This window comes from Bombus vancouverensis, chromosome 15 (assembly GCF_051014615.1).
Source record: "Bombus vancouverensis nearcticus chromosome 15, iyBomVanc1_principal, whole genome shotgun sequence".
Lineage (NCBI taxonomy): Eukaryota > Metazoa > Arthropoda > Insecta > Hymenoptera > Apidae > Bombus > Bombus vancouverensis.
The window spans coordinates 10087362-10100698 of record NC_134925.1 but is presented as its reverse complement, the minus strand read 5'-3'; the positions used below and the strand labels follow the sequence as shown (position 1 = coordinate 10100698).

The following is a 13337-nucleotide window of genomic DNA, read 5'->3' as shown; positions in this document are numbered from 1 at the left end:
AATTCGGCGTAAGATTTAATGATTCTCACGTTCGAATATCCGCGTGAACTTTCACGCGCCGAAAGTACGTGCACTATCGTTCATAATTATCTGAACATTTCAACTTCCTATGGGGAAATTCCTCTTTAAAATACATTTTGTTAAAACTTCCACGTTACTGCAAATATATAGAATATACTTCTCTCTCTTTCTCTCTCTCCAATGAAACTATTTAATCTAAATTTAATCTTCGATTTTATCTCGCCTAACCATATACAAGGTTTGGACACCAAATAATGGAAACACCTCTCATACGTATATCATATACGTACACGAGTACGACGTATATGTATGTGGACAAAATAATGGAAACACCTCTTACTAGTCACATACACGTACGAGTATGACGTGTCTGTGTATGAACGAGATAATGGAAACAGCTCGTACATGTCGTATACATATATGACGTATATGACACGTAAAAGGGTGTTCCCATCATTTTATCCAACCCGTGTACGTATACAATAGTTGATATTAATCGTTATAGGCGATAGAGAAGCGATTAAGGGTAGATAAAAATAAATCAACCGAGTAAGCGACTCGAAACGCTCCAAGTCCACACAGTTTCGTTAGTTAGGATTACAGCGCGATTCGATGTGTTTCTAGTCGCGTCCTACGAGTTTCTATAGCCTTTATGACGTGCCAGTCATTCATTAGAGACAAACATAGAACTGGAGCAACGCGGATATAGTTGCTGTTTCGGTTTAAGTTTTACCAGTAACGCTTCAAGAGCTAGTAACGGTAAGAAAACCTTCTTCGATCGTAAATTTAAAACTACTGTAACAAGGGTATCGACGTTTCGATGGAATTGCGCCGGGTGTTCGAATGCTCGTGGACGACGGTGTGCGCGCATAAAGCGCGATGCTGATATTCGCGATTAAAGTAGAAATGATCAAGCTGTCAAAGTATCGCGGCCAGTGAATCGCGAACGCGTTAAAATATCGGTTTTCATCGAGCGAATATCGCTCGGTCAGCGCGGTAATTATACGAAGATCGGAAGTCCTTTATTTTATTTTTTTCTTTTTCACAGATAAACGTTTTCTGCAATTTGAACCGTTTACTGTTGCGGTTAAAAATCACGCTCCCTGAACCCTGGTTTATTCGCTTCTGCCCGGCAGTTTTTCCGCGGCAAGAACTTTTATGAAAAGACTTTTTGTTTGGACGACCAAGTAGAGCCCAATGAATAAATGAATTTTCCCTCTTTGCCCTTGTTTACTTGTCCCGTTTTCGCGTTCGCATTCCTTTTTAATTCTACCCGGGCAAGCTCGTCCGGCCTCGTAATTAAGGAGATCGGCTTTATCATGGAATACCACGTCGAACAGAAAGTGAAGTAATATGAAGCGTCCAACCGAATGATACGTACAAGCGAGCGTGAGACGACTCTTTACGAGGGAACGAGAAACAAAACGTAAGAGATAATTTGCTCGCCCGAGGTTCAGTTTTCCAGAAGATTTATTTTGAAAATTTTGTGAGCGACGAATTAATAATTAGAGGCAACACCTCCTACCTTCTTACGGAATCACCAGGCTAAAACGTGATTAACGTAGCGGTAATATATTGTACTATTTATTACATATACTGCTATATAGATTTACTATTTAAATATCGTTGCTTGCGCTAACGTCGCAAGTATCTTTACTTACTTCGAAGAAGCTTCTAGCAGTTTGCAATTTTTAACGCAACTCCTACGAATATTTCTTACAATTTCCTGCGTCGTTATCTCGTACAAACGCGAAATCACCGATTAATCGCGCTCGATGAATTAAACCGATTTTCTATGAAACCGGAAGACGTTCTGATCTACTTACGAGTCAAGAGCTACGTATCCATGACACTTTGATCGAGCAACTAACAACCTCTCAGACCTGCAAGTTTTCTAGAAAAATTGTGAAATACCGAAAATTGCGGATGGTCCTGGATTCGATAGCCGGACACTGTAAAATAGAAATACATAGAATCATACGTTATCGATTCGGGTGCGGCGAGAAAGGCTGAGGCATCGGCAAAGTTGGAGGCGGAGACGCGTGCAACTGGTTGATTTTCGATGATTCGTGCGAAGCCACGGTGCGTGATTCTACCGGCGCAATTTAAGCTGGTCGAGGAGCAACCGTCTGCAAACACTCGTGGAGGAGCCTGGGGCGAGCTTCAAGAGGCCGATCGTGTCTACGCGAGAAAAGACGAGGCTGGTTAATGGTTAAGCAAGCTACATAGCACACACCTGTCACGTTAAACCGCGTTACTCTTCTTCATCCAACCAAGCGGCCTGTAAACCAGCCTGCAGCTACTCTAGTCTGTCGAACAAAGTCCTCCGAACGAATAGAAGAGCCCCGCACGGAACGTTCTTTCTCTCGACCGACGTTCCTTAATAAACTACGGAAGACCGGAGCTTTGTCTTTAACTTCTTCGGTCTCTTCTTTTCTAGAAGAACGTCTCCCTTGTGGCTCGTTACGTTCCTACTTCGCCAAGCTAATTAACACTGTTCTTATATTCAGCGAGGGGGGAACTCAGCCGCGGTTACATCGAGCAATGCTTTAATTTTCAGTTCACCGTGCATACACAGTAACTGCGGAGTGTAGAATATTGCAGTTATTCTGCATTCCAGTGGAAAATATTTCGATCCTTCGCGCAGATAGTACACTTTGCAGTAAGACATTAGTCCGCGTCGTTGTCGCTAGATTATTGCGCGTGACTGCGCCAATTTATATTTTTGCGAATACGACATGGAGAAACACAATACAGAAATTGTTTCGAAGAAATTTCTTTCGTATTAATATGTCTGAGAATATTAATATTGCTCGAACAAATTTCTTTTGCATCCTGACCGTTACCCTTCCTTAAAATTCGAGGATCGTTAAAAAGAAAATTATTCGAGCAAAAATCGATCGAAGAAGAAATAATTAGGCTAAATGTAAGAAAACTACAGATCGCTATGTCGCGGTTGAGTGGAGCTTCGATACAGACGAAGCATTCTAAACGTTGACTTTGTTCAGGGATTTAGCTACGTTGGATTAGAAGCCACAATGCTGAACAACGTTAATCGCCAATTTCCAAGGAGGAAACAGAGTTTTCCGTTTTTCCCGATGGTTAAAATCTTGTTACCGGCTCACGGTACTAATGCGATTCGAGCAAATTAAGGATATCGCTGATCATTCAGCGTTTGCTCGATTCCGCGCGTTTAACTCTGCAGGGGTTGAGATTTATTCGACAGACACATGCGAAATTTTCTGTTATACGAACTCTTCTATGTATAGTAACATAGGATTATCGAATCGCCATAAGCTGTGACGTCGTCGAATCCAATCTTGAACTTTGCACGGAATAATCAAACCATGAATTCTCAGTGTAATATGAAAATTCGATATAACAGGTGTTGGAAAGGACGAGAAAAGATACTTTGATTATTTTGTTAATTTATTTCAGTCGATTCGAATCACCTTAAGCTTAGATGTTTGCTGACTCGATCTCGAACTTGGCACGGAACGAGCAAACCTGGAGTTTTCAATATAATGCGAAAATATAATATCAAAATGATATTATAATATAATACAAAATACAGTACACTGGGTATCCGAAGAACGACAAAGACTGAATTAATTAATTTTTGTAAATTATCGACGATTTGGTTATTCCGTGCGATGTAAAATCGTAGAAATCGAGTCTACGATCTCCAGCAATTTGTAGCTTGCCGGTTCGTTGATGTTATTGGCTAGTAAAAATTATTCTACGAAAGGTGCACGTTTAAAGGGACGACGTCGTCAAACTTTAACATCTCTTACAAGACTAAAATTTATTTCTCAATTATATAGTGTCGCAACTCCATATTTTCTCACTGCTATCGTAACGAGATAAAACAATTTAATCGCTTTATTTCGCATCGTTTTCGACTTTTGCTTACGATTATAAGTAATATACAGTGCATTAAATTGCAAGAAAAAAGAAAAACGAAAATTATCTTTACACCTGAATTTCCGTTGTAAATCTCAGGAAATTTTAATTCAAATTAACGCGAAATAACCGTCGGTAAAGAGCACGCACGAAAGGAGCATAGGAAAAAATGCTACGCTCCAAATTAGTTAAAATGAACATTTTCCATCCTTTCTCCCCGTGACCCCTTCGTGTATCTTTATTAGCATTATTACATCGAGGTGCAGGAAAAGTCAAAGGTAGTATCACGTAACTAAATATTTGCAAAATGTAATATCACACACACACACACAGTGTAGCATAATAAACGAGCGACGAAAACGACTAGAAAACTCGCGATCTTTTGTCATGCATAGTTTGCTAGAAAAGCAGAAACACGAGCGTCGTATGGCGGAAGGAAACTCTGAACGGCGCGGCAAAAGACCGCTGCGAGTTATAGGGTCAGACAGAAAGAGTGAAAATGGTCCTCGACACGCTCGCGAAGATACTCGGAATGGTCCTGCATAACAACCTACTCGAAAAGTGCCTGCACGACGCGCGAGTGTCGACTCGCAACTCACTCAGACGACCTTCCCCTACGGTCAACTTACCTTTCGCGACGACTTTAATGCGTCGCAGCTTGGCACCACGGCAATCCGCGAGCATCTGTGCAAATTTTACGTTTCAAAGTGAAATATCGTTGCGTGTCACGAACAGATTAAAAACAGGTCGTTTGTTGAAAAGTAAAAAATACGTGAACTGCAAGGGAAAACGAGTATGGACACAGAGTGGTGGAAAATTGCGATTAAATTACGAGGTAATTCATCCGCAATCGTGTTCAATTACGCCGTGCTTCGTTGGTAGTTCGATAAATTCTCGTTCAATTAAATTTGCAGTGAAATTCGTAAATGTAATTAAAGTATAATCACAAGGTACGATCGTAGGTAAGTGAGAAACATAAACGTAAGATCGAGTCAGATATGTACGGGAAACGGAAAATACGCTGTAAAGACACTGGAAATAAATGTAATAACATTTATCTCACTTGTTCGGCGAGGATGTAATCCAGTTACATTGTAATTGTAATGCAATTGGCAGACAAATTAACGGAAAGGTTTGAATTACGTAATTATATTATGTAATTAAATAACACCGTAATTCAGTTGACACAATTGCGTACGAATATACGTACTTGAGTATTAAGAGAATTACAGAAAAACGTAATAGACCATCACAAAATTACTAAACCTTCTTGGAAACTTTACATTATAAGGATTTTGTACATTCGCGCTTAAAGTTCTTTTAATAAAACATTGATACTTGATGTGGACTGTGGACTTTCGAATCGCTTTTTTAAATAAAATTGTTAAATATATTTCTATAAGCTTCCCTCGTCGTATAAAGTATGAGGTTAAAAAATCATTACGTAATTCATGCATAATTCTTTCCAATTTTAAACAGAATATAATAATCGCGAACACACGAGCGAGAGAGGAACAAAATCTCCAGATTTTGACTTAAACTTAAAGGAAATCTTTTCCCCTTGGAAAAATACAAACTCAGCAGAGTTAATTGCTAAAAAAAAAAAAAAAAAAAAATGAGAACAAGAAAATGTTCGCATTTTACCTAAACCTAAAGTATCATTTTCTCTTGGAAAAATACGATCGAGTGGGAAAAAATGACGAGAAAAGAGATGCAGCGGTATGAATCGTTTCTTAGATTAGTTACGACGTTCTGTACGAGACCGCAAGCGTACGTAATGCTTCTAAGTATAAGAAGAAGGGGGCAAAAAGGCGATATTAGTTTCCGTCGAACCGGTTGATTTCGTACTTGCAGACAATCCAGTGGAACAAAGGCGGTATAAAAGCGAGATGAAACAAGTTCACGGCGGTAGCCACGATATATTCGAGCTTTGAAACTCGTGTTTGGAAGGTTCAGCCTTATCCGTCGAATTCCGTTAAAAGGGATCGTCTGGCAGGGTCGGTATACTCCGTGAATCCGTGTATTCGTATGAGAATCGCGTAAAAGGTCGTAGATCAAAAGTGTATCCACAGGTCTTTGAGAGGTAATCCTGCACCTCCCTTTTAATACACTCGGCAACGGAGTAAAGTGGTATATAGCGATGATCTGTACAGTAAATGAAACATTTTTAAACGGTTTTGCATCGAGTTTTTCCAGCGAATGGAAAAAGAAGAAATATCTATCGCCTGCATTCGATTGCTTTTGATCGAATTTTTGTTTTATCTTGTTCGCTTTTTAACTTGCACACTTTACCAATATTTTACTGAACGCATAATGATTTATAACAGGCTTTATACAGGCGAGTATATTAAAATTCGTATCGTTTTGCAAAACTATTACGAACTTTCCCTGTAAAATTTATAACACCCGAGACAATCTACCTTAAACATCGACTTCTTCTACGAAGGAAGACCGTTGATTTGTAAATGGTGTTCATCTACCGATAGTTAACACGTAACTATTTCTTCCAAAACCAGTGAAAATGACTGGTCTTTGAAAAATACGTAATAATGGAATATCTTTATATTTATTGATTTATTACTTTCTTACAGAAGCAATTCCATGTTACGTAGTAGATTTTTGGTATTATTAATTCATCTAGGAGGGTTGACGCATTTATAAAATTGCAGAGACAGGCATTTTGACTGGTGTGGTATTTCTAGTGTTAGCATTTAGCGATCGATCCGGAATTTTCCTGATAACTGATATCGTCGTATCGAACGACACGCGGTAAAAATTTTAAAAACGTGTGACAAGTTGCAGAAAACGAGGAAACTGGTTAATTGGGCTTCGATAAACAAATTGCAGGATCCATTTATACTTTGACGAGTACCGGTCATTTTGACTGGTATTGGTATAAGTAGCCTCGATACAAAATTATTTTCAGTTTGAATACATAAAGAACAAAACAAAATTCATCGTATCATTCGTTTAGTTATCGTTGTGAAAATCATTGCACCATTGCCGACAAAAAATATAACACGAAGTAGGAATTTTGAAATAAAATTGTAAAACCAGTCAATTGGACCGGTGTGATAGTTCTAGTGTTAAGCGACAAAGATTAATGAGAATTATTGAAAATTACGACTCGTTGCCTGTCAGACAGTCGTTTCCAAACACCGTGCATCGCTACTGGAATAAAATTGATTTATCTTCTCGTGCGTTTCGCATTTTGCGCGAAACAAACGCGCTGTTATCCAGTCGTCCTACTTATCCTACGCTTCCAAAGTACATCGAAAAATACGATATTTCTCGTATGAGAATATCTCAGAGGCAAGCTAATTGAATTATTTATTATCTGATTTATAAGGAATATATTTCATGGAAAAGCGCGTTCATTCGCAACGACGGTAGCACAGAGCCGTAGAAATATTCTAGACTTGGTATCGCTTTTGCGAACGGATGACATTCGTTTCTCTTGCACTGCGGATGGAATACATAATAATGGAAAATGTGCTTTCTGTTTCAGATGACATAGAATGGGTTGGGTGGCGCTAGGGCGGTGTGCGGGTGGTGGCGGCCGCCTCTCGTCCGTCCTCTCGCTGTCTCTCACCTCCCTCGCAAGCTCCCTCATCTTCACCATCCTCTGTATCCTCACACTTGCCCTCACTCTTGTCACTCTCGTGCGTGCCGAAGACATGTACGTATTATGGAATACACGATAACTAACACCTTCTTCAGCCATCGATCTGCTCTTAACTTCCCGATACCAAAGTACGATACCGGAATAACGGTCGCGTTATCTTCCTCTGTTTGAAGAGATTTTTTACTCGGCCAGGAGGCTGCTAAAGTTTAACGATTCGAACGCATCGAGAAGCTAAGAGAGGGACACTAGAGTAGAACACTGTTGTGTTTGCTTGTGATAGGATCGAGAGAGCGACATTGTAGCGACGACGCGGTACAGAATACATGGAAAGATGAATCTAGACTCGCTCGATGTTTCACATTAGACGAAACAGATCTATTTTGCATGGAATATCGGGAATCGTCGTTAATGTCGCCTCGTTTCTTGTTCAAAGGCTCTTATACTTGTTTTACATTTAATATTGCGCAAACTTGTCTCGTTATTAACCGGGACGCCGGTCGAAGGGTGGGGAGTTGACTTGTTCGCTGTCTATTTACCCTTTTACGCTCGTCGACTTACTTTACCGGCTATAAACTTGTCGTCGTCGTGGTCGTGGCGATGCGGAATGGCTACGGAGCAACCGAGACGTTGATAGCAACGGACGAGAGATCTCGCAGGATCTCTCTAATCGCGTGACACCGATGTTGGCTCGGGAGAATATTTACAGCCGCGGATTCTCAACGTCTAGCGCTCGCCGATAGTCTTGAAATCGGAATAGAGTCGGGCTGAACTTTGAGAGAGACGAAAGCGGCCAGGTAATCGCGAATCTTCTTTCGCTCGACCAGCGTCCCAAAAATCGTTCGATTGCATCGTACACGTTTAGCCAAGTGTAGACAAGTTTGGATCCTAGTGATCGCGATGTAGTCAACGATCGAAGCAACAGATCGTTAAATTAGCGAATTTCCAGACTAATTCGATGACGCTCGAAGGTAGAAGCTGTTTTTACATTATACATATACATATATATATATATTATATACATATGTATATATATATATATATATATATATACACGTATTATATAGTGCGTTTTAGAGAGCTCTGCGTAATATTCGTCGAATAATTGGTAGATCGTGTGAGTTTCTCTTTTAATATGTGTAGCCATAACGAATTCACTCGAAAGAGAACGACGCGCGTTTCGTACAGATCGCGTGCGACAAGCGCATTCTCAGGAAAACCGATCTTCTTGGACACCTCGAAGGTCAAGGTCGAGGCTCGCGACAAAGCGAACTGCGGGTTAATCTGCGGATCGACCTTCGGGGTGGCTAGAGAGAGAGAACACTCGATGATCGGGGGTGAAAACCGAGGAAAGGAATGGAAAGGAAAGGAAAGAGGAAAGGAAAGGAGAAAGGAGAAAGGAAAGGAAAGAGAAAGAAAAGGAAAGGAAAAATTCCGTCGTGGATCCGGTGGTTTCGGGGCTAGCTACAATACGTTGTGTTGCAGTTTCGAGGAGGGCAAGTCGGACAAGGAGATACTGGACAACCTGCTGCTGTCGACCCGTTACGACAAGCGGCTTCTGCCCCCGGTCCAAGGTACACTGAGGCCCCCGCCCCACACCCGTCAAGACGACTACACCCCTGACTACCTCGTACCCAATGACCCTGATCATCCAGAGCACCTCGAACACCACCGGCACCGCTACCACCATACAGCACCACACAACCACAGCTCACTGCTCACCCCTCGTCGAAAGGGTACTCTATATTAGAAATCGATCTGATCACGCTAAATCGGCATAAGGAAAAGGAAAAATGAAAAAAGGAAAGACTAAGAACAAAGAACGAGAGGAAACGCGAGAACGAATGAAAGTGGAACTCGGTTATCTTATTTCGTTTTACTTTGATTTCACTTCGTCCTCGTTCCCCTCTTCTTCCCCCTACTTTTTCATATTCACGTTTCACGTTCCACCGTGTCCCCCTTTCCTTCCTATCGTCAGTTCGCACGTTGCGTGCTTGTCGTATGCATTTACGTGCTGCGCGAGATTGCGCGTTTTTCGCGGTTTAGCGAAGGAATCGCGGTACGCATGCCAGGATCGCTGTGAAAGTGGAGAGAAAGAGTCTCGCGCTTGTCGATGAATACGTTAGAGTGGCGTGTAAAAGGATACGAGACGGGCAGAGGAAAAGAATGTACGGGGATAAAGGGGAATAAAATGAAAAGGAAAGTTGAATGGAGAGCACGAATGAAATCGCAATGGCAAGAAAGTAATAATCGGTTTCTTTTGATGTCGAAACGACAAACTGGCCGAATCGGCCGACCCGTCTGACCAATGTCGGCCCTCTATCACTAGCTGCAAGGCTCTCGCTGCCAACAGCTGTTTACCACGCCGCGCCGAACGGCTGCTCCGTTGGAAATCCAATTCGAGTCAGTAATAAATTTGTAGTCTCTAAGGCTAAGGCGATTGGAATTCTTCTTCGGATTGAAATCATCTCGACCAGACTTTCTAGCATTTTTATCGCGATCGAATCTGAACATTCTTGACATTTTTTTTTCTTCTAACCGAATTATTTCTTTCTTTTCTTTTTTTCTTTTCTTTTCCTTCTGTCGATCTCACCGAACGAAATATTTTGGATTGGTAAAAGAGATTCATATGAATTTCTTTGTATTACATTTACGGCGTCCTTCGAGCTGCATTAACGAGTTTTTTAATTAATTTTTTTTCGTCTGAACGAGACAAGCGCGTAAATTAAGCAACGCTATCAACGTAATAAAAAGATCTAGTGGTTTCAAACGTCACGAGGTATTTACGTCACGCTTCGTACGAATCCGAGATACGAACCGGTGTTACACGGCGCAGATTTATTCGAATGTAAATTTACTTACCTCTTGGCAAATTAATTATCGATCTAAAGAATGGTCCCTCCGCCTCTATAGCGAAACGACCATGTCGTCACCCGAAATAGCTTAACGCGTCTATTTCCTACAATTATAATGCTCTCGTGCTACGAATGCTACGAGAACAAACGCAAGTACGCAATAGACGTCGTTTGCACGAAAACGCAATGCCATTTAAATCGTTTTCCTTCGTGTAACTTGAATAGATCGAAAGAAATTTCACAAATTCTTGAATCTTCGTCCGTTCAATTCAAGAAATAAGATATCGAAGAAGAAACAGGGCACGTTGTGTAACTTGGCGAACCGATAGCCTTGAAGCGTTAAAAGAACAAAATTTTATTTGAAAATTGAGTGATATCGAATGAAAATAGCGCAGGAATTTCATGAAAGTTTTCTACGCGATACATCAGTCGTCAAAAATACTGCGAAATTTCCTGATACAAAATTCTCGATATATCGATGGTAGAATATTCGCGATATTCCTGTTAATTAAAAGGTGAAGAGGAACGGAAATTTTCACTTTGGAAAAGGCGACGACCGTTGGTGTCATAATGTCACAGCCCGCAACGTGTAAGTAGAAAAGGACGTGGTCAGACGGATCCGCCGAATTCGGCCACTCGTTCCTACAACAAAAACCTTCCGCTTGAACGAGCTTTGCAGAGAAAAGCTTCTATCGAATTGAGCGAAATATCAAGAGATCGTTGCGATGCCGCGATAAACCGCCAGCTAGTAGTTCGCAGCTATTACGCGTAAGCAAACTCATTTGGAATAATTATAGTAGTTTCGCGATATGCCTCGTTTCCGTTTCAAGCGTTCTTCACCCTCTATTCTCTATGTCGACCACGTGATCTGGTGTCTTTCAATACTTAAATTACAACGAACAAAAATTCTAATAACAATCGATAACAATACAAAGTATAACAATAGATCGATTGTTAACTTTTAGCAAACAGATACAGTCGGTGAGCGTTTCTATATGGAAAAATTTACATTTACATAACGCAAGTACGATGTTTTCGAAACGTTTCTCTTAGCAGTGGTACTTGACAATTACGTCTCCAATGCTTCGATTATCGACTCGCTTTTGCGCCCGGTGTATCACGTTTTGCGTTTGACGCGTTAGCTGAATCCTGTTCAACGACGCAAAATAGGCGACAAACTCGCATTTTTTACATTCTTGTCTCGGGTCGCTTTCGTAATTGCCGGCGCAAATGTCGGCGAACGCGTGACTTCGATGTGACTCGGCTGGCGATATTAATTAAGCATTCGTCGAGATTGCTTATTTGGCACCGATCTACTGAAACGCTTGCGTTTCGTATCTCGTGAGAAACTACGTCGGTTGTGCCAAATCTCGTGGTTAAAGTGTGCCACCGATCAAGATGGGCACGTTTAAACGTGGCTGGATTTTAAGTGCAAATACATATGCAAAGTAGACACGTGCAGTGTGAATCAGCTTGTCGGTATTAGTCGATTGCAAAAGTTCCGTCGGTTTTACGTAATGAGAATAATGTTATAAACGCTTTCAACAATCTCGTTTATACTCCATATGTCTATCACGTCGTGTCCATTTAATTTTATCACTCCTCCTCGTTTATCTCAACTCACTGATATCTCTCGCGAAGAATTCTTGGCTCCTAGAGTCCACGAAGATACTCGTAGACGTGAAAATACATTATATGAAATTCCATTCATCCGCACGTTTTTTAAATAGAAGAACAGAAACTCTGAATGGATCGCGTATTTTTGCGTATGTCAACGGGTATAATTATGGAAGACCATTAGTTTAAAGCTTTTTCGGATTAGTAGCGTAAAATGAATAAAGAGACCGTCATTTTTTATCTGCTGTTAAAATACGATATTCGTAACTATTACGCGAAACTAGTCTCCATTCTGATAGGAATAAGTATCGTAAAGACGCTGACTATTGTTGCAAGGTTTGCAACCGGAAGCCATTCGAAAGGCCAGGATTAAACAAATAATAAAATGAATAGTCTTCCTTCAAACGACTTATAATTTATCTAAAAAAAAAGAAAAAAGAAAAAGAAACGCGAACTGTACCAAGAAAGAACGCAAGAACCGACAGAATTTTTGCACCCACCTAATATTACGTATCGCGTGTCGACGATCTTCGTTTTCCGATTTCCATTTTGCGCTCTACGATTTCCGTTTCTAGAATCTGGAAAGCGACAAAGGGATCGGTAATTGATCGATGTAGCGGTATCACGGTACAGGCGTGAAACAGGTTTCCACGCCAGGCTCGGTAAAGTGCCTATCAGGAAGACAACGTTTTACCCTCTGAAAGAAAGTCTGGCGTGACAAAAGGACGGTTTCTCTGTGCATTGGAGGGAACGGGGAAGTTGCCACGGCGCCCTCGAGCACCGGCATCATTTGTTCAGCCGGCGAATGTAAAGAAAGCACGCTTTCTCGCAAAAGTGCGAGATGCAAGATGAAAAGAGAATGGCGACGAGTCTGGAGAATCGGTGGAGAAAACAAGCCGCGTGTATCGCTTCCCTCTACTTTTCCCCGCTACGTTGGCGCAACATTTTTCAATTGCAGCGACAAAAGAGAAACGTTGATTGCTTGTTTCGTGCTAAGTACACGTCTTCTTCGTGTTCTCGTGGTAGAATAAATAAGATAGAGAAGATGGTAGAGAGAGAGAGAGAGAGAGAGGGAGAGAGAGAAAGAGGAAGAAATTGTCAAACGCGTAACTTAGATAGATACCAGTTGGAAAGGAAGTAACGAACTGCGCGACGAAAATTGAAGAGCAAAGTACGAGTAGAAAACGAATATGAAATCGGTGATGAGTAGAGAGGGTGAAGAGTCGCGTCGCTAACAAAACGAACGCGATACGAACTCGAACTGCATGGAAACTGCATTATTTGAAGTTCACCGGAACGAGTTGGCGCGGCGCAATTCT

General features: G+C 41.1%; 1 protein-coding gene across 16 annotated transcripts in view; it reads left to right on the top strand.

Moving 5' to 3' along the window:
* Positions 1 to 13337, top strand: part of pHCl-1 (pH-sensitive chloride channel 1) — a 92818-nt gene that overhangs the window by 43540 nt on the left and 35941 nt on the right. For 10 of the 16 annotated variants that reach the window (XM_033349899.2, XM_033349895.2, XM_033349896.2 and 7 more), the window contains exons 3-4: positions 7433 to 7603; positions 9032 to 9120. In XM_033349899.2, coding sequence (XP_033205790.1) covers positions 7443 to 7603; positions 9032 to 9120 — 250 coding nt within the window. In that variant the 5' untranslated portion in view covers positions 7433 to 7442. Of the gene's footprint in view, positions 1 to 7432; positions 7604 to 9031; positions 9283 to 13337 lie in introns of all 16 variants that reach the window. The other 6 variants (XM_033349894.2, XM_076624724.1, XM_076624723.1 and 3 more) reach the window with 1 other exon arrangement.